The sequence below is a fragment of the Lithobates pipiens genome, unplaced genomic scaffold (genome assembly GCF_037356315.1).
Source record: "Lithobates pipiens isolate NorthernLeopardFrog02 unplaced genomic scaffold, aLitPip1_a1.2 Scaffold_18, whole genome shotgun sequence".
In the NCBI taxonomy this organism is placed as follows: Eukaryota; Metazoa; Chordata; class Amphibia; order Anura; family Ranidae; genus Lithobates; species Lithobates pipiens.
This window is the reverse complement of record NW_027507758.1, coordinates 300,584,161-300,606,522: the sequence shown is the minus strand read 5'-3', so window position 1 is coordinate 300,606,522 and position 22,362 is coordinate 300,584,161. Positions and strand designations below refer to the sequence as shown.

General features: G+C 41.6%; 1 protein-coding gene across 2 annotated transcripts in view; it reads right to left on the bottom strand.

Annotated features, from left to right (window-relative positions):
* The window catches only part of HACE1 (HECT domain and ankyrin repeat containing E3 ubiquitin protein ligase 1), a 184,401-nt gene that overhangs the window by 81,039 nt on the left and 81,000 nt on the right, over nt 1–22,362 (bottom strand). For both annotated transcript variants that reach the window (XM_077487188.1, XM_077487189.1), the window contains exons 12-14: nt 19,005–19,348; nt 14,581–14,649; nt 5,582–5,669 (exon numbers count right to left, since the gene is read on the bottom strand). In XM_077487188.1, coding sequence (XP_077343314.1) covers nt 5,582–5,669; nt 14,581–14,649; nt 19,005–19,348 — 501 coding nt within the window. The remainder of the gene's footprint in view (nt 1–5,581; nt 5,670–14,580; nt 14,650–19,004; nt 19,349–22,362) is intronic.

Here is a 22,362-nt window from a genome sequence, read left to right as displayed (position 1 = left end):
AATCTCTCCTCAGAAAAAAAAAATATATATTTTTTTGCCATTTAAACCATAGGCATCATTAATAAACTGTCAGATCCACTGTTAAATATTCAACCTGGATGCCGCTTGCCCTTCCTGGGCTCTTCTGGCAGCACAAACCAGGATTCCCGACAACTCAAGTAGACCCTGAGCATCTGAACTACCTCTAGAATAGGTAGGGATCTTTCTCCTGCCGACTATGGATTAGGAGAAAAAAAAAAACGCAAGACACTGTCCTGATTCAAGTGAAAAACTAGAAACCACTTCAAGCAATAAAAACGGATGAGGACCCAACATCACCTTATGATTCGAGACCAAGAATGGCTCCTTGCATGAAAGAGCTGCCAACTCTGACACTCCACTTCGTGAAGTGATAGCAACCAAAGAAGCCACCTTCTGAGATAAAAGGACAAACAGAATCCCCTGATTGGTTCAAAAAGTGGCCTCTGCAAGGACAGCCAAGATCAATTCAAGTCCCACAGACACAAGCATGGCCTGACAGGCGGGACTGTCCAAGTTACATGCTGTAGGAGGTATGAAACAAGGAGTGAGAAACAACAGATAGGGATGAACTCTGACCCTTTATGGTACTGAAGGCCAAACTCCTTTCCTCTACCGATTGGAGAAAGAAAAAAAAATCTCCTACCCACATATTTTTGTGGGTGCCACTTCCTGGCTTCACCCCAGGCAACAAAATAGATTTTCAAGTCCTATAATTGAAATTCCCCGAACCTGGCTTCCAGGGGCTCAACAGTGCTGAGATAAACAACTCAAGACCATCAGGTTCCGCTGTACTGGGAGTGTCCAAAAGGAGCAACCTCTGTAAGACTTGCTATGGTTAATTTAGCCAACACTAAATATCAGTGTTACAACCTTACAGATTCTTTGCAAAAGATGTGGCAGAATCCGAAAGGGGAAAAAAACAAAACAAAAAAAAAATTAAAATAAAGGAGAACCAAACCTTAAGGTGTTACCAGTACATGTACCTTTCTTGGCAGTGAGACTCTTATCGCGGACACACCTGTCCCAAGCTGTTGTAGAACTTGGAATCTAGTAGATTCCCCTGCAGAGTTCCCATTGCCACTATCCTATACCTGGAATATGTATTGGCGATTGAGACAGCACTTGTACTGTCCCAGACAGAATGTGGTACACGTTCCAGATTGAACCTACAACAGGTTTGTCCTATAATCCAGAGTAAGGCATACTGGCCAAAAATTCCAAGATATTGGACAGTATTCTCTCCTGTGGAGACCAAGCCCACTGAACTTCAGCCAGCCTCAAAACAAGAGACTGGCATCAGTGGTTATTTTCCAAATGCCTGAAAAGGAAGAATATCAAAACATCAATTTTTGCTCTGCACCACTCCCGAAACCGAGCCTTCTGGCAATGCAATGCCTGGATCTTCAAGTTCCAGAGAATGAACCTCTACCAAGAATTGGAGTAGGGCTGTATGTAGAGAACATGCTTTGACCCAAAATCAGCTTCCTCCTGTAGAAATATATCGAAAGAACTCTGGAATTGACTGCTTCCTGAGCAAAGATTATTGAGGTAAAGAGTATCGAGGCGTCTTCAGCAAGCCCAGCACTGGGGATAGATGCTTTGAGAACCCTTCGGAACTGTGACCAACCTAAAGGGAAGATTCACGAAAAAAACAAAAACAAAAAAAAAAAAAAAACAGCTTTCCACTCCAATTACAGAAATCTTTGATGAGCCTGGAAACAAACTGCCACATGAAGATCTGCATTTACAGATGATTATGGACCCCAAAATCTACCTCTTGCAGAAACGTCATCACTGAACAGTCCGCATCTGAAAGTGAAGGAAAACCCAAAAGGCTGAGCTGTCACTGAAACAAGGAGTCCCCAATGGGTCCTCGTGTTGCAGTGACAACACGTCTGAGAGAATATACCTTACCATTATTAGTTTTCAAAAACAGACATTTCGAGTGACCACCTAAGCCAAGGAATGCCACAAAAAAAAAAAAAAAGCTGCCTGCTTTAATAAGCATGAAAAATATCAACGACAATGCTAAAGAGGTTCATCTTCATCCTGATGAAGTCCTATTAATGGTAAAAATACATTGATGTCACATTTAAATGCCCCACCCACATCCAAAGCCAGTTTGGATATGGCTGGTTGATGGGCTACAAACCATCAAGGTAGGACTTGGCAGCCCTAGCAATGTTGTGTGAGAGGAGCAATAAGCTCCTGGAGGACTAACTTGTGCCTAAGGAATGTCTGAAACGGTACAGAAACCTGAGGAAGCATCAGTGGGCACCTGGAGCACTTGCACAAATCAGCATGCAAGTTCAGCGTGAGGTGGTCTACAACTATACTATTTTAATATCTGTTGCACAGCTAATGCAGCAACTGAAATCAGCATATATGGGACTATCAGCGATACCTGCTTGCAGCTGTGCAACTCATGACAAACTGAAAATGCCTAAATAAACAAGCAGTCTATGTGTAGGTGAGACTAGCTTTTCTTTAAGTCTGTAAGAAAGACTGCAGTGGCTGCTTACTAAATCAGCTATGTGCCTCTATTTTGTGGACTGGCCTTGCTCATTTATATCTTACTTTGCTTTGTCTGGCTTACATGGGTATGCCTACCTAACAAATGACAGCTTTCCGCTTTTGCCGACTTGCTTACCAACTAGGAATTTACCATTTACTGTATTAAAGTAGTTAGCTATTTGTATATATGTACACAATGTGTATGTGTGCAATACACATTAGAGCTGCTTTGTGCTTGAAGCTTGAGGACAGAGTATTTGTATGGAACAATGTTGTTCCTATTTTACAAGGGTGGTGGGACATATGGGAGGGGTGTGCATACAATAATGTATGCATTTTTGATACATCTGTAGCAGCCATAACCCTTTGCAGGGCGGCCTTGACTTAATGGGCTTACCGTTTACCTTCTCTTGGCCTGCTCCTCCACGTTTAGGGGTTCCCAGGGTTGATGCCAAACGACTTGTACACGGACACAGATGAAGTCCTTTCCAAAAGGTGTATTTTGCAGTAGAACTTTCACAAACACAGTCTCTTAGGGAACAGAGGGCACAGGTGAAGAATTCCGGCACCTTGAACTGCAGGTTTAGCAAAGTCTCTATTTCCACCCAGAGAGTAGCCACTCGCAGCTGGGTACTTCAATGCTGAACAGATCTCTAGCCAGAGATAATGGCAGTCAGCATGTTGACTCAAAACTTGAACAATCAACTGAGGGTATACAAGAACCTTTTTTCCAACTGTACCTGGAACATTTCCCGCTTCCTTTATGGTACTGGAAAAATGTGAATTCGTCAATGTCCTTCCCAACTCAGTAACCAGGCACTTCTCAGGATGCCACTTGCCGGCCCTCCTCCGAAGAGTCCTCCCCCGGTCACTTCCACAAGCTGTGGTGTCCCTCCAAGCCGAGAGCACACCTTTGAATCCTCCCTCAGTTACTGCGCCTCGGATCAGCAGGTTCTGAGACTCGGGAACAGACGGATCCCTACCCCAGACCAGACAGGTCTATCAGTGGCCACTAACAGGAATATGTTACGGGATGTCGAAAACCCCGTGACCGGGACCTCTCACAGGGCTACCCAGTCCTGGAACCAGAACAGACCACACGGGTCTCACGAACAACTCCGGAACCGTAAACATGTGACCCACACCTGTTTAAGTAACCCCTCCCAGACTCCTCAGCGGATCCCAGCACTCCCACTGATTGGCTCAGAGAGGGCCGATACCCAAAACATCCAACCAGACTTGGTTCTGGCCTGTCATGCACACCTCGCCGTTCACATGACCAGGCAGAACTTTTAAACATAGCCTGGCCAGACTGGTGTTAAGCCTACCTACAATAATTAACCCTCAGAACCTTTATTGTCCTGAGGCCAAAAACTACATTTGCAATGCGTATGACATTTGATCCCTAATGTCATCCGCTACACATCTTTCTATTAAATATTATGTATTTTGCAGGGAAAGTAGCTTTAATTGGTGTCTCATCCTACAAGTTTTTCTTTAGTTGTTGCCAATCTCTGGTAAATCAACAAAACTGTAGAAGGCCTGCCATTCCTCCTTAGGAATTTGCTTGCATTTTACTTGTGAGTGCAAGCATCCACTTTGTAAAAGCTTTGGACTATATAGAATAGAAATGTTAATTTCAGAACTGCAAGCTACTGAGCACAAGCAAGATAAAAAGCACATCACAACAGCTGTCATTTTAATTTTGAAAGAGCAATTATTCCTTTAATAAAAGGAACTATAATGGCCAAGTTTCACCCCTATCAGATTTTTATTGCTGTCTGTGTCTCCACTGGGCAGAGTCACCCTCTGTTTCATCCTAGTGACCACTGTCTCCATATCTAAAAGTGAAGGGAAATACAAAAACGCTGAGCTGTCGCTGGAACAGAAAAAAGGAGGGGAAATCTACCAACGAGGACACTTGTTACAGTGACAACATTCTGGGATAATTTCCCTTATTTTTTTCGTTTGACAACAGGAACATTTCCAACGATCAACCCATGCCAAGAAATGCCACAAGAAACTGGAAAAATGTGCAGCTATTATTTGCAAGCCCTGCTTTGATAAGAAAGGAAAAAACTTCAAGATGCAAAAGAAGACCATTTTCAATAAACCAACAGCAATGTAAAAAGCCTGAATTCCACCTTTGCTTTTTACTTGTGCCTGCAAGCATCCACTTCAGGAAAGCTTTGGACTGTATACGTAGAATAGAATTGGTTATTTCAGATCTGCAAGCTACAGGGCACAAGCAAGATAAAAAGACAATTGACCTTTTAATCATGAAAGAGCAATTATTCCTTTAAAAAAAGGAATCTATAAGTTTTTTTAATCAAATATTCACATCTTTCTTTTCTATTTACTGTATATAAATATTTCATTTACAAAGGACAGGGTACAGAGAGTATTATAGGTCTTCTAAAGTGGTTTCAAGAGGGTTAGCTTTTTGCAGTAAAGCAGATGAGAATATCCTGAAAAACGTGAAAAAAAAAAAACACAATAATTTTGTATAAACACCCTATTAGAAACAGCCAACGCACACCCTTAACTGCAGTCCATATAAAGCATGCTCAAATATAATCCATAAATAGGTGCAGTCCACATGACTTGGCAAAAGAGATAATATTCAAAAAAGTGTGTTTTTTTTGGAGGGATTGATGCTCAAGAAACAGCTGTGTGCCATGCCAAAACGAAGATCTGAATACATCAAACTTTTGGATCCAAATCCCGTTACCATGTCCCATGGAGGGCATCTATTAATGGAAATTATTATATATATATATATATATATATATATATATATATATATATATATATATATATATATATATATATATATATATATATATATATATATATACACACATACACACACATACATACATATACATTTTTAGTAATTTCCACTATAAAAATGGAATGAAATGATTAGACTTTAGGCAGGTTATCAAATTGTATTTCAACTAGATTAGTTTTCAAGTATAACAAAGCTTTGGTAAATCGAATAAAAGAATAATTGATTTACAAAATTATAAAAAGTACAAATCACCTGGGCTTTTATTATGTGCATAAATCTCGACATCAGCTCTGGACACTCCAGAAGAAAATGAAAGTGATCAAATATGATTTTGGGATTTCTGAAAACATAAGAAAATATTTTATCGTAAATTACATTTTTTTTTTAAATCTGATTTTAAGAGAGATTGGTACTTTTACTGTTAACAGCAAATGTGTCATTTTTAACAGGACCCTGTCAGGGAAAAGAAAAGAAAAGAAAAGAAAAGAAAAAGAAAAGAAAAGAAAAAAAACACAGGATCTGCCACTGCTTACTTAGTTTTTGGCTTTTTTGGGTCAGCGATTCAATAAGCAGTTAGGTAGATAAAGGAATAACAGCCCTGGACGATGCACCTTCAAAATAAGGTCAACAATGGCAGTTCCCATAATTATATTCTAATAAGAGTTAAAATTTCATCAGGGCTGTGATCAAAGCTTCATCTCTCTTTTGCTACTTCTAAAATCTATTTCCTAATGACTGATGTTACTGATTCAACCGGCCATAAAACAGTTGACACAATTGAATGAGTTTTTTCCCCCGTCACTCAAGTAGGTGACTATTGTATTAACAACTTCATAACTTCTATAATTCATTAAAAACAAGGTGACCATCATCCCCTTACTGTTTCTGAATCTTTATGTACACAACCAGAACCCCATACACATACAGTTTACTTGCTCTACAATTTTCTCCTAACCAAGATCTTTTATGACAAACCTTCTCATTTGGTGGAATGGGAAAGGGAGCTAGGAGTCATTTTTGAGGAGAAAAGACCGTACCGTGTTTCCCCGAAAGTAAGACAGTGTCTTACTTTCTTTTTATCCCCAAAAGCCCCACTATGTCTTACTTTCGGGGTATGTCTTATATTGGAATAAAAAGTGTCGAATTTTTTGTTTTAACCATAAAATTAACATTTATTAACAACCTGAACAGTATTGTATTCACCACAAAACAGAATGACTTGTTACAACATTGTATAAAAAAATGGTAAAAAACGAACAGTGGAATACTGGAAGATAAAACAGATTTATTCCATGACAACCATGTCATCATCCTCAGGAATATCATCATAAACATCCACACTCTTAGGTTCCTGTGGATTTTCTTGGGACTCTCGGGACGACATTTCTTGCCGAATCATTGGCCCATATTTCTCATGGGTAGCAACTGCACTGTCCTGAAATGAGCAGGCTTTGTCCAGGTAGCCAGCTCGCAGTGCATTTGCAACGCAGGTGTTAGTGATCTTATTCCAAGAATTCTTCACCCAGTTAACAATCTCTGGCAGTCTGGGCTTCACAAAGTTCCCACGTACATTTCTCTCCATTCGGTTTTCAATGTAGTCATTGATTTCCACACGCAGATAGTCCTTGAACGGCTTGTTAATGGCGATATCGAGAGTCTGAAGATAAGCCGTCATCCCTGCAGGAATCATGATTTGGTCGATTCTCCGCTCATGAAGGAAGTTTTTCATGGTTTTGGCACGGTGTGTGCTGGCTGCATCCCAGATCAGCAACCCTCTTTTGTTCCCACGCATTACAAGCGGCAGCATTAAATCAAGCCACTTTCTTATAACATCTTGTGTGGCCCAGGCTTTTTCAGTTTCCAGCACATAAATGCCAGAAACCCGCTCAATCTTCTCCTTCTTGCCCTTTGCAATGAGTAGCGGTGTTGCTTTAGTGCCATCCAGACGAATCGTCAAAATGCAGGTGACACGTGCACTTTCATAAGCGGTGGAGGGAATGTACACTGAGGAGGTACCTCGTTGATCAATGGTGGTTTGAGCTGCTTGGCCCATGAACACGGCAGTTTCATCCATGGCGATCATGTTGCAAAGACTGTATTTAGAGAAGTCAATGTCATCCACAAACTTCTTGTAGGCTAATGCACGTTTAACAATCTCAGCATCTTCCAATCTAAAGAGGGTTGTGGATCTTCTCAAAGACAGGTCATTGCGTTCAAGAAAGTTATCCACCCAGTGCTGTGATGCCTTGAATTGTTCAGGGGAAATGTCAAACTGTGGCGACACTGCAAGGGCATATTCCTGAATCTGAGCCCTGGTCACCACCAATGTCTTTGCTCTCCTGTCTGCAACCCACTCAGAGACCAGGCTTTCCAGCTCTGTAAACATTGGTTGCCGACCACAACCAATCTTGCGCTTTTTAGCCATTCCGCTCTCCACTTTTTCACTCAGGTTAGTGTATTCTGCACGCCATTTTTGGACCAGTCGGTGATCCAACATTTTCTCCTTGCAGAACTGCACTACATTTTTGCCCCAAGATTCTTCAACAATCGCTTTTTTATACTCCACGGTGTAACTCTTCCTTTTACCACTGGAACCGGAAGCGCTCATGTCTAGGGGCTAAAATATAGCATACGGTATAAGCACTGCTTGTGGTTACGTATCACAGTCTCCCATAGGGTTACAGCCCCATACAGTATCCCACACAGCGTGTTTTTGTATGTTGTTAAACATTACTGCTGCTCCCGCGGCCTCCACATCCCTCCGCTCATCCCGCTCTAACCGTCCGCATCCCGCAGTTAAAGGGGCACTGACAGCTAAAAAAACTGTGTAAAATGTGTTTTTTAGTGTATATGCATTTTATGCGCTACAGAAGAGGACTACAAGTCCCAGCAAGCAAGGCTGCACTGCATTACAGAGGAGGCCTACAAGTCCCAGCATGCAAGGCTGCACTATGGAGGACTACAAGTCCAAGCATACAAAGCTGCTATGCTCAGCAGAGGAGAACTGTAAGCACACACAGCCCGGTATGTTGGGACTTGTAGTCCTCCTCAGCTGCATCTTGCGGTTACAAGAGCTGCAGAGAATCTCTTCACACCCCCCTCCCCCTCCCCCTCCTTGGTCTCTCTCTGTATGCACTGACCTTTTTCCGGGAGGGCACAGAGCCAGTGACACCTGCGTCGCGCCGTTCTGATCAGTCTTGGGCAGCGGCTGTCACTCACAGCCGAGCAGAGTGAAGCCGCCTCCCCCTCCTCTTGTATGGCTACACAGTGCTGTCCATGAAGGAGAAGGAGGGGGAGGCGGCTTCACTGAAGCCGCCTCCCCCTCCTCCTCCTCCATACACGGCACTGTGTAGCCATACAAGAGGAGGGGGAGGCGGCTTCACTCTGCTCGGCCGAGACTGATCAAAACGGCGCTGTCTCTTCAGTCGGAGGGGGAGGGCGCTGGCCTGGCACCCCCCCCAGGGTGCGGCCCGCACCCCCCGCCCCACTCTTAGTACCGTACGTCACTGGAGGCGGCAATACCCCCGTGTTTCCCCGAAAGTAAGACATACGTCTTACTTTCGGGGTACGGCTTATATTAGCCGACCCCTCTGAAACTCCCGATACGTCTTACAATCGGGGGTGTCTTACTATCGGGGAAACACGGTAAATCCTGTTTATGGACTCATAAATCTTCTGTTGCAAGTAAAGTACAGGAACAAAATTACAAAATCATCGCAAGATGGCATCACTGTCTTTGGATACTACACAAAATATTTCCAAATACATCAATAGACCAATGTTGGCGACGTCTATCCCATGTAGGCACCATGCAACATATATAGTGGAGTTGCCCTGCCTTGCGCCCATTTTGGGACAATGTTTTTAAAATATACAGCGTATTTGCCTCAGAGATAGTCCCAAAACTCCATAAAAAAGGGTTATTATCTATGTTCCCAGAATCTGCCTCAAAAGTTAAGAGGGTTTTTTTTTGTTCTTTTTAGCGGTTTCCAGGGCAATAATTCAGAGATAATGGAAATCCCAGCACACTCCTTCAATAACAGAATGGATAACAGAATAAAATAAGCTTATGAGAATGGAAGAACTATCGCGCAGCTGGCAGCTGCACAGCCGATATTCTCATTTCCAAGATGTATGGTTCCCCTGGATATCTTTTCAGAAAAATCCTGACTTTGCAGCTTTACTATCCTAGAATTCCCTCATCTGACCTTAAAACCCATATTTCGTTATATATTATTGGACATCTTGTCAACAGGCCCATGTCGTTTTCTTCTTCTTCTTTCTTTTCTTTGTCTTTTTTTATATTTAAACATGGTCTTTAATGTTTAATTCTCAATATGCACTTTTTTTTTTTAACTGCAAATATGTTAATATCCATGGGTATATTACTAAATATATTTTAGGGTCCCTATGGCCAGTATATTACTGTATATTTGTTTCTTTTTTGTAAATTTCTACAATAAAAATCTCAATAAAAGTATATTAAAGAAAAAAAAACAAATAATAATTTTCACCCAAGTCTGGTATTGCTTTATGGTAACATGTTGGTAATCACCTCCCATTTCCATAACAGGCTAACATGAATATTGCTATGCTCTGCCTATTCAGATACGCAATGTGCTTTAATCCTAAAACCTAGTTTAGTGCGACATGGGAAAAAAAATGGGTTCTGTAGCAGACTTTTCTATATGTTTGTCCTGGAAAACTTTTAAAACTGATATTAGCATACCTTTTATTCTCACATAATTGCATTTGAGAGTCACAGTATCATGAGAAAAAAATCCATGGGAATAAGATCTGAAAATTAAAGCTGGTCTTACACTTTTTTTTTTATTTAGTCAGCAGTCTGAACAAAAGAAAAGAAAACCAATTCCTCTATTCACACAAATAAGGTCAATGGAAGAATAATTGGACAAGATGAACGTCGCAGAGAGATCACCAGTATACAAAATACTGAGAAATTCTGAGCTCATTAGGTAACTGTTGAGACTTCCTATATCTAGAACGAATCTACCAGGAGCCGTTGATAGCAGAGAATTCTTCCAATTCAAGCTAAATTATAGCAGAAAGGAAGGAGACATCCATTCTCCTGAGGATGGTAAATGTAAGTGAGCAGGTGTCAGGGGTTATAGTCTTAAAGGCCTCATGCATACTAGACATTTTTAAATGCTGCTGTTAGGGCGTTTGGCGTTTTTTTTTTTCTGCCTCTAAATGTCCCTGCATGTTAGCCTATGTATCCATGTAGACATAGGCATTTAGAGGTGTTTAAGACCCCTTTCACACCGCCGAGCCTATAGCGTCGGTGGTAAAACGCCGCTATTTTTAACGGCGTTTTACCGTCGGATTTGCAGCGCATTTCACTTTTACCCCCCGCTAGCGGGCAAGAAAGGGTTAAAACTGCCCGCAATACGCCGCACTAGCGTCGTTTTGCCAGCGGTAATACAGCGCTGCCCCATTGATTTCAATGGGGAGCAGCAGTGGAGGAGCGGTAAACACACTGCTCCTTCACCGCTCCAAAGAAGCTGCTGGCAGGACTTTTCCTGATGTCCTGGCAGCGCAACTCTCCCAGACAAAGGAGCAGCAGTTTGAGGGCGGATTGCATGCGCTATTTCTAATGCTATAGAGTCTGCAAAATGCCCTCAGTGTGAAAGGGGTCTAAAGGCAGGGACATTTAGAGGCAGAAAAAAATCCACTGCCAGAGAGTCCAGAATAAGCAAAGTTTTGGTAGGAAAAATGCTAGATGAGTGTAAACAAATGTAAACACACCTAATTGTGCATTAAAAGATAGGCATGTTTAACGCTTGACCGTTCATTTATTTCAATAGCTAGCATAAATTATCATTTTGGCCAATTAAATGAACACTCAAACGCATGACACATCTAAACACTGCTGCCAGGAGGAAAGACCTCTTGGAGAGGAGAGATGGCCAAACGTCCAGTGTGTATAACACATATAGATCAAGTTATTCGAGCAGTGGATAACCATTTAAATACCTGATTGTTTTCCTCAACTTGGGTTTGCCATACACCTATTCAGCAAGGTTTACAAACATAGGGGATAATTTGAATTATAAATTCCTGTTATAGCATCCCTGGAAAAAAAAAACTCTATACACCAAAAGGGATACGTTCTTGTTATCTAACCAAGAAGTCTTTTTTTTTAGCTGTAAAACTTTTCTACTCGCTATTACAGGAAGAAAAAAAAAAAAAGCTTTTAAGGACACAGCTATGAGTAAGGTTATCTTTAACCACTTCTGGACCAAGCCTATTTTTGACACTTGTTGTTTACAAGATAAATCTGTATTTTTTGCTAGAAAATTACTTAGAACCCCAAACATTATAAATATATATTTTTAGCAAAGACTCTGGAGAATAAAATAGCGGTCATTGCAATATTTTATGTCACGCGGTATTTGCGCAGCAGTCTTTCAAAGCAATTTTTTTGAAAAAAAAAAAAAATACTAAACCGTAAAGTTAGCCCAATTTTTTTGTATATTGTGAAAGATGTTAACTCGAATAGATAGATACCCAACATGTTATGGTTTAAAATTTGCGCACACTCGTGGAATGGTGACAAACTACTACTTAAAAATCTACATAGGCAACACTAAAACTTTGTAATGGTTACCAATTTAGAGTTTCAGAGGAGGTCTTTTGCTAGAATTATTGCTCTCGCCCTGACGATCGCAGCTATAACTCACATGTGATTTGAACACATATTTGCGGGCGTGAATTCTGTATACGTTTTCTTTGCTGCGCGAGCACACAGGGACACTTTAAAAGAAATATATTTTTTTCTTAGGGCCGGTTCACACAGCGATGCGATGCGAGGCGACACGGCTCGCCTCGCCTCGCTCCCGCAAGTCGCCCCCGTTCAGTACTATGGAACCGTTCTGAGAGGAGCGACTCGAGTCGCTCCGACTCAGAAAAAAGGTTCCTGTACTACTTCTGGGCGACTTCGGGGGCGACTTGCATTGACTTCTATACAGAAGTCCTCTGCAAGTCGCCGCTGAGATCCCCGCAGGTCGCGGCGAGGCAAGTCGGAGACGCCTCGCCGCGCCTCGCTGTGTGAACCGGCCCTTAAGCTTTTTTTATTTTATTTTTTAACAGCGTCTTAAAAAAATAAAATAAAAATTCTGATCACTTTTATCGCGGTCACAAGCAGCATAAACATCCCTTGCAACAGTAATAGGCTGTGACAGGTACTCTTATGGAGAGATCTAGAGTCTAAAAGGCCCTCAAATCCCTGCTTTGCACATAAGTATTTAAAACTGCAAAATCTTTGTTTTGGAATACTGGGGTTGTTTTTAACTTGGCGCTCCTTATGGTAACAGCCGAGCGGCTGCTGAGCCACATCAGTTGTTATCAGAATGCCCGCACTAAATAAAAAACCCCCAAAAAAAACACCTGTACCGAGAGGAGCCTGCAACTGCAGGCTTCACCCCGGTACAACCACTTCCTCATAATGACACACAGGTACGTTGTTTCCTGTGAAGTGGTTAATGGTACTGCAGTTTATTGGGGCATATTTGTAGTATTAACCTTCTAATCTATAGACACACATGCACAAACATTGTAATGAACAACATCCCTTGTGATAGCATGGGCAGGAGGGGTGTTGAAAATAATCGTAGAGTCGATGCATCTCAAGGCAGCCTTGAACAATTCTGCATCGATTCTGAGAACAGCCGCATTGATTGCATGGATGACATCATCACGGTTCACCCTGCCTCTCCTGGGACAGCCCTTGCCAGCACACTCTAAATTTAAAACAAATCACTGTCAGCCCGTTTCATGGATTCCTTCCTACATTGTATAAGGATTCATGTAAACTGATGTCTCTACCTTATTTTCGACCATTCATCGCCGGTCATGGTCACGTGCCCTCCAGCCGGGAGGAGAAGGGTCAGCCCGGAGGGCACGTGACCTGCGATGAAAGATCGAAAATAAGGTAGAGGCATCAGGGGTTGTGTAATATAAATGGGATGTGCAATGTAAATGGGCTGTGGTATGTAAATGGGGGCCGTGCCATTTAGTATTTACAGTTCTAAATAAATACAGTTGTTGTCTGTTTTCAGATTTTGCTACATGCGCGGGGTGTCTTTTTAAAAAAAAAAAAAAAAAAAAATTTGTTTTTGATGAAAACCGCAGGCAGCAATTGCGATTCATCTCGGAATAGAATCATATCAAACTGTTGACAGGATAGTCGTAATCGAATCGTAAAACCAGTGAAGATTCGCACCTCTAATGAGCAATGACAGATCTCTACTCTACCCTCCAAAGCAGCCATTTAAATCAAGATTGGTTTGATCAGCTGCTTTACTAGTTGGAAGTGATGAAATCTTTGTTACTTCTGGTTTCTCAGGTCACAGAAGAGATTGAAGAATGGAAGTTCCTCCCATTCGTCACAGTGCTTCCGATGCAACAGGTGGAAGTCAGCGGCAGGGAACCCCTTTCCACCCTCTGTAAAAGTGATGTTGGCTGTAGAGCTGCTCAAATCACTTTTACAAGAAAGGGAATCCATGCCTCAAAAGTTTGCTAGAGCTACAACAACGAGAATGTTTTTATAGAGAGTTATACACAGTTATATATCCTGCTATGGGAACACCTATGATAAAATGAAAGGCTCAAGCCTAGACAGCTACTGTAATGCTTTGCCACATCTACTAGCCCACTCATTTAAAATATTGTAGTCTAGAAAGCTATAATATGCTCATGTTTAAACAACGGAATTATTAGGTAGAGTAAAATTGTTGGTCTCATTTATCATCTTAAACATGTGCTGACCTCCTTTCAAAAATGTCAGTTGCTGAAATATAATACTGAATGGCTTCAATACATTTTCTGTTAGTGACTTGGAATGTGTGCAGATAAGTAGTTTGGACATCACTGCTACTACTCATGTCAGAATTTTTAAAATGTTGGCAGCCTATGCATTTCTCTTTTGTTATTCATATAAGTGGATACTGCAGCAGTTGCGCGGGCACATTTGTATGTTAAAATCTTCCCAGCATTCAGGAGTGGGTTCATAGACCTGAACACGGAGTGTGTGTAATTGGGTCCGTGCACCAACTCCTGCATACCTGGAAAATTTTGGCATGCGGCAAAAAATGTCTCATGCACATCTGAATAAGGCCAAAATATAGCCTACATAAGGTTTCCATTAAACAAGTTATACATATGCTTTAGTATGCATCAATTTAAATTTCACTTGTTACAAAATGTTACTTGCGCATAATGATTTAACTTACCTTGTAACAAAACATTTCAAAACTTCATCATGATTGCATACAAATTCAATGAACCGAGGCGACGTCAATCTGAAAAGTAGTTTAAAAAATGTATTCGATTTAAAAGACAGACAGACAGACAGACAGACAGACAGACAGACAGACAGACAGACAGACAATCTGGTCAACTATGTATATTAGACAAAGAGGCACACAACGGAATTTAAAAGGGCATTTTCAACACCACGCTACAAATGCCAGAAATGATGAGTAAGTGCAACAACCTAGAGCAACCAATACTTCCACTATATACCTTTTTGGATGATCTGTATACCAACGCTTAAATCATAAACTGCACATATTCTCCAAGGCTGAGAGTTCAGGTAGTAGGAGATTTCCACTACAGCCTTTGCACTGTGTGATGTCAATATCATGTGACCCGGCTAGCTCTGAGAACAAGTAAATGTTCTATGCAGCACAAGACACAACTGAGCATGTGCAGGTCGGCTACCCTGCCTGTGTTAGCTGGCCTTTCCCCAGATAGACAGTGCAGGAGGGAAGGATCTATGCATACAGGATAAAAACTGCCTTTTTACACAATGCAGAAGATTAACCCCATAAGTTTCACAGTGAGTTTAACAAGCATGACAGATATATATAGGTCTTAAAAAGGGAAAGCAACTCATATAAATCAATATAATGAAATGCTAAAAGGTGTCCTTTTTAATATACTTGCAGAAATGTGAAGAGAACCCACCCTGAAGAACACCGCAATAATTATTTCCAAGGTTGAAATGCATTGGGGTATTATGTATATCATATGGTCATATGAATTAAAATGTTATGGGAATCTATTTGAATATAGTATAATCACTTTATAAAAAGGAATTGTAAATTATGTATGCGCCTTCCTCTACCTGAAACTGTTCTGCACTTTGTATACCACAGCTCTTCTTTTAAACATATTTTGCACCCAATGATGTTTAACTTGTGTTTTGGATAATAAAAAAATCAAGGAATTTTTACAAATTTTGTTGCTCATTGCTGCTAAAAAAAAACACGGGGAATTTACCCGACCTTCCAATTTGATAATGGGGTGTGCAGCTAGCTCAGATTCCCCATGCGCCCCCCCCCCCCCCCTCTTTCGCATTTCTCTCTCTAAATTATACACACACACACACACACACACACACTGATCATTACTGTTGTGGGTTTAGTAACACTAACTTTGCACTACAGAGCTGGTAGTCCATGTAGCACTGTATATACTGTACGTGACCTATTCTCCATGGGCCATAATAGAAAGGTCTTCAAAGCTTGCAAGTAGACAGTGTGTGCATTAGGGACAATGAGAAGGGGCTAAGATTTAGTTGCTTAAATTATGTTAGGCCCCTTTCACACGGACGGCTGTTCTGCCGCAGGTTTAGCATGTTTATTTTTTTTCTGTGAAATTCAAGACTCCAGGCACAGCGATCAGCTGCATTTGTACAGTGCAATTACATGCGTTTATGTGCGTTCCTGTGCAGTTGCGTTCAGCTGCAGTTATCCAATATAGTCGTTCCCATAACAACACTTTTTTTTTCTTTTTTTAGTCCCTTGAATCCCTTCCCACGCTGCTATCCGCAGTTGACACAAAAGACTGAGATCACCTGCGGTCATGTGCATATAGCTGCGCTACATCGCACCTGGACGCATTCAATTCAATTTTTTCTATTCGCACCGAAACCGCATGTAACGAAATCGCAGCTAGACGCAGTGTGTGAATGGGGTCATTGGAAAGCATTGTGTGCTTTTATCTGCGGTAGAAAACTAGAAAATCCTCATCTAAAAGCACCGCTCTATCCGTTCGCTTGAAAGGGGCCTAAAACCTCACCTTGTAACACAACCCATCCAGTTTAAAATAAAAATGAAAGGCAAAACATTTGTTTATAGATCTAAAAAAGGGGAGGGGGGTTGGGGGTTGTTTATAATGGTTCCCTCTTCTTTTTTTTGTTTTGTTTTTTTAAGATGTGACCGCATTCTGTTCTCAGCTACATAAGAGCAGGGGAGGAGAAACAGCAGCACCCTGAACTTCCAGGCAAAAGGCGGATTGGTATCAGGACAAGTCTGATCATTGGAGGAGAGCAGGCAGAGTTTTGACCACAGTGTGCTCTCCTGCTTAGTGCTGTCAGTTTTTAATAGAAAAGCAGAAGGACTGGCAGGAACACCAGTGACTTCATACATAAGAAAGCAATACAAAAAAATTATACTTTTTCACACAAGTACATGGTACAGCAGGCACATATTAGTAATATGAAATGTTGGTTTTATATATAAAAATATATTTATAAAAAACAAAAATAAAAAAAAACAAAAAACAGTTCTTAGGCCAGGTTCACATATGTGCGGCCGTGGTTCCCAGCTTGGGGTACAGTGCATCCCCATTCACTGGTTCAGGTGCAAATCGGGTCCTGAACCAGTTTGTTAGTACATCTAACACTCCCCCCTATCAGGCTGACAAGCCTGCCACCCAAAGAGGTCTCTGTTGCTCTTTCATGCAGATTGTAGGCACCGTAATACAGAAGCATGTTACTGGTCAGATTACCACATGAAAAATGTCAACTCCATCCAAATCTTCCAACACTACCCTCTTCCCCAGGCTGACAATGCTGCTGTTCAACTACTTGATCTAGAATGCAGTCACCCTAAGACAGGAAGCGTGTTACTTGCTGGATCACCAGGTGGAATAAGGGAAAACAAGCCTAAAAAAGAAAACCAATGCAGCCATCACATCCATGGATTAGCAAGCTGTAATATATAAAATGGTTGGGTTTAATACCACTGTAATTTAATTTAATTTGTGTATTATATTCTGCTGCAGCTTTAAAGTATGTGTTTTCCCAACATTTCATATTCCTAATATGTGCCTGCTGTACCATGTACTTGTATGAAAAAGTATCCTGTTCTCTTAGTATTGCTTCTTTTGTGTGAAATACCTGATGTTCCTGCAAGTCCCCCTGCTTTTGCTTTTAAAGGAGACCCTGCTAGGCATGAGAGCATTTCTATCCCTGCATGGCGAGTTTTCTTTTTTGCATTCAACATCTAAGCACAGCCTGCCTTTTAAAAGGCATTTAGAACATTTTTTTTAGATTTATACACAAACATTTTATGTAGCATTTCCATTTTGAACTGAATGGGCTGTTTTACAAGGTAAGGCTTCATGTACACTAGCAGCTCCTAAACTCAACTCCATAAAAGCCTCTGGGTTATTTTTTACGAAAAGGCAAATCCACTTTGCGCTACAAGTGCACTTCGAAGTGCAGTCACCGTAAATCCGAGGGGGGATATGCAAGGAAAACAGCATTTTAGCTTGCACATGATTGGATAATAAAATCAGCAGAGCTTCCACTAATTTCAGATCTACGCCTCAGATTTACAGCGACTGCACTTTCAAGTGCACTTGTAGTGCAAAGTGGATTTGCCTTCCGTAAATAACCCCCTGCGTGTCAATGTACGCATAGGCTTTTTGCAGTATTTAGGAGCTGTTGCTCCTGAAGAATTGCATTCAGGATATAAAGTTTTGACCACTGGCCGCAGGAAAGCACAAAACATATTTTTGCGTTTTCCTGTGGTATCAGTAAATGTAGGCAGTGTGTACATGAAGACTCTAAGGCTGCATTCACACCTGGGTGTTTTGAATCGCAGACAGATTTGCCACGATTCTGCCTACCATTTCAAAACGTACAGGTGTGAATGACAAATCGCACATTTCAGATGCCATTCATTTGAATGGCACCTAAAAGGTTCTGCCTCGATTGTCACGCAATATATTGCACGGGAAGCATGGGAAACCACATCATGTGAAGCATGTCACCCAAAAGAAGCTGAGCTTTTTTTGGGCGACAAGCTTCACATGACGCGGTTTTCCATGATTGCAGGACAGGACAATTGTGGCAGAGCGGCACCACATTTTTAGGTGCCATTCAAATGAATGGCATCTGAAATGTGCATTGTGCGATTTTTCATCCACACCTGGTCATTTTGAAATCACAGGCAAAGTTGTGGAGAAAAGATCTGTGGCATTGGTAAAACATACATACTTTCCCTTATCTGATCAATTTCAGTTAGTAATAAATCTTCATTGATGGGAAAAACGAATGTACAATTTGGCACACCAGTTACATTCAGAAGCAACAAGTCGAAACTATATTATATGACTTTTCCTCAACTCTAAATGCTAGTAACTGTTTGCAATTTCAACACATGCATATTGTAAATGCTGCCCATCGAGTTTAAACGGCTAGATTATACAGTAATATTTTTACAAATCGTACACAGAGATGCGAGTTTAGCATATGGTTAAAAAAAAAAAAAAAAAAAAACACAATAAAAATAATTTTTTTAAATAAATGTTTTAACATCCAAGCAAACTTTATACTCGATGCAGATGAATGAAAAATACTTACCCGGGAGGCATCTGGCAGGAGCAACACATATAGAAGGCTTGAATGACAGCACTGAGCCTATTTGCTGTCATTGAGATAACGTCCTGACCATCTGCAACAGCTTCCTGTTTGACGGCGGCTTCACAGCTCGCAAAGTGTCCTGTGCTTGGTGATACTGAAAGATGTTCTGGGCTCCCGTCTTCTCCAAAGTCTGACTGATGAGCTATAGAAATATCGTGTTGATTCACTGGCTTTTGTTTCAGCAAAAGGCTGGCAATATTGGTGGATGTCGTCTTGTTTTTAGTCAGTTCAGCAGCTATAAGCACTAACCATTCATCTAAAGAATGCCAAAGTAATTCTAAGGGCTGCAAAAAAAAAAGGAAAAAAAATAAACAGTTCATAGCAAACTGCTGCACATGATAATATTTCAGGAAAAAGAAGTCATTTGTGAACAGGTTTTACTAAAAACACACAGGAGAAAATAGATACAGAATAGAATTGCAGTAACGGTAAAGTGGGTGAAAAATGTTGTTAACCGAATGTCATTTAGTTTGCTTAAGCAGCACTGTGCATCATTTAAAAAAAAAAACCCCACACATACATACAGCTGCTGACAGACTCTGAGCTTCACTGCCAGTCTGAATCAAATACCATTACTGCGTATTCTTAATCCAGTCAGCAGACATTTTTTTCCCCATTTTTAAGACCTGATGGAATTGTGTGTACTCTGTAATGGTTTTTTTTTACCAGATATTGAAATACATTTAAATCTGAACATTTAGTCACCAGTGCTTCAAACCGCACCTGCAAACTGGTATCCCAATGGCTTAAAGCACCCAACCCTCTGCTATGTTGATAACCCTTTCTAGCGTAAAGATAAAGACTAGTAACACATGAATGAGGTGAAAGAAGCCTAGCTAAGAATTTTGCAAAGAGACCTGGATATGGAAGAGCAGTGGCTTATATTTTAGGAACTACATCCATACCGGGCCAATTCTGGCACTCTACACTTACATGTAAAAACCATCTTTTTGCTAGAAAATTATTCAGAACCCCCAAAACATCACACACACACACACACACACACACACACACACACACACACACACACTTTCAGAAACCCTTCGGAATAAAATAATCGCAACTTTATATGTCACAAGGTATTTGCGCAGCAATTTTTCAAACGTGTGTTTGTTTTTTTAAAAACAGTTTCAGGAATAAAAAAATTAACAAAAAAAATAAAAACACACACACTTTAGTCCAAATTTTTTATATAATGTGAAAGATAATGTCACGCCGAGTAAATAGATACCCAACATGTCACGCTTTAAAATTGCACACACTCGTGGAATGGCGTCAAACTTCGGTACTTAAAATCTTCATAGGCAATGCTTTAAACATTTTTACAGGTTACAAGTTTAGAGAGTTACAGAGAATTATTGCTCATGGTCAGACATTTGCAGCAATACCCCATGTGTGGGCTGAACGCCTATAATGTCCCAATTTAAATGAAAGGCCGACACCACTTGGCAAAAAAGAAGGAACAGGTCGTAACACAGGCTGCCAACTCCAACACCCTTCTAGCCGAGGTGATGGCCATTAGGAAGGCTAGCTTGCGTGACAGCAAGTCTAATGGAATTTCCTTGATAGGCTCAAATGGTTGTTTCTGTAACACAGACAGCACCAAGTTCAAATCCCAAGAACACATAGGTGACCTCATGGGGGGAAGCAAGCGAGTAAACCCTGCATAAAAAGGTTTGGATCAGTGAATAGGAGACTAAAGGCCTTTGGAAAAATTCTGATAGGGCCGAAACTTGACCACTGATTGTACTCAAAGCCAATTTGATTTCCACAGCTGACTGTAGAAAAGAAAGAATTCTCCCAATCATGTATTTCCAAGGATGCCATTTTATGGTTCCACACCAAGTAATACAAGTAAATTCCAGAGCTTATGATGGATCTTCCTAGTGACAGCTTTTCTAGCATTCACTAGGGTAGAAACCACTGGTCCCGAGATGCCATGGTCCTTTAACACCCTGGCTTCAATAGCCATGGCCAGTCTATTGTCAGTCTTACAATCTCCGGGAACCAGGGCCTTCTGTGTCAGGCTGGTGCCACCAAAATGACGAACTCCCTCTCTCCGAATTCTGTGCAACAAATGCAAAAGGAGAGGGATTGAAGGGACAGCATAAACCAGACTGTACTGGCTCCATGGAACTACCAGAACCTCTGCTCCGATTGCCAGAGGATCTCTTGTTCAGGACACAAACTGTGACTTGTTTTTGAACCTGGAGTCCAGTAGATCGACCTCTGGCCACCCCCAACATTGGCAAATTTCCTGGAACACCCCTGGGTGTAGGGACCTTGGTGGTTTATATAGGCCACTGCAGTGGCATTGTCTGACTGAACCCTGCTAGGGCAGTCCCGAAGCTCCAACGTCCAGAACCGTAGGGCCAGCCATACTGCCTATAATTCCAGGACATTGATGGGCAGTATCTGTTCTGTCCTAGGCCATTTCCCCTGAGCTGTGAGCTCTTCTAGGGTTGCTCCCAAGCCTAAGAGACTAGCATATGTAGTCAGTACTCTCCAAGTTACTGGGAAGGATTTTCCATTTCACAGGTTCTGATCCTGCAACCGCCAATTTAGGCTTTACGGTTGCTCAAGGAGACAAGGCCATTGGGTAATCCAGGGCTTTTCTTCCTCTGCTCCAAGCCAACAAGATGTCTTGTTGTAAAGGCCTGGGATAGAACTTGGCTAATACAGAGTCGAATGGAGGGCTGTCTGGTGCCCTTCATCTGATGCACCCGATCCTTCAGGGCACAGATCCTTACGGGTGGCAAGAATACTCTTGCTTGGACTGTATCTAGGATCAGACCTAAATACTTTAGACCTTGAGCTGGTTTCAAGGCTGACTTTTTGGTATTTATGATCCGGCCCAAGCTTTTCAAATACTGCACTGTGCATGTTATGCTCTGTTCTAGAACCTGTAATGAGTGATCTCTGAGCACAAGGTCATCCAGCTACCCGGGCACCAGAATCTCATGGGCCCTTACAAGACCCAGTACTGGTGCTCAGCATGTTTTCTCCTTCTGGTGCCTCCAGTGAAGCCTCTCCTGATGTCGGGTCTCTGAGCTTCTCCCCCTGCACTGTACTGGCTGTCAGCTCATCAGCTGACTTTCTGCTTCAGAGAAGGGGAGGGGGCTTTATCCACCAGGCAGGCTCTGCCTCCGTTTCTCCCGGAGAGGCAGAGCATAGCATGGAGCGACGAATGAGGTCATCAGACATCGGTTCGGCCGACTCACAGCATCATGAAGATCTGGATCGCAATGTACCGATGTTGCGATTATAGTCAACACCCCTAGTGCTTCACAAGGACGGA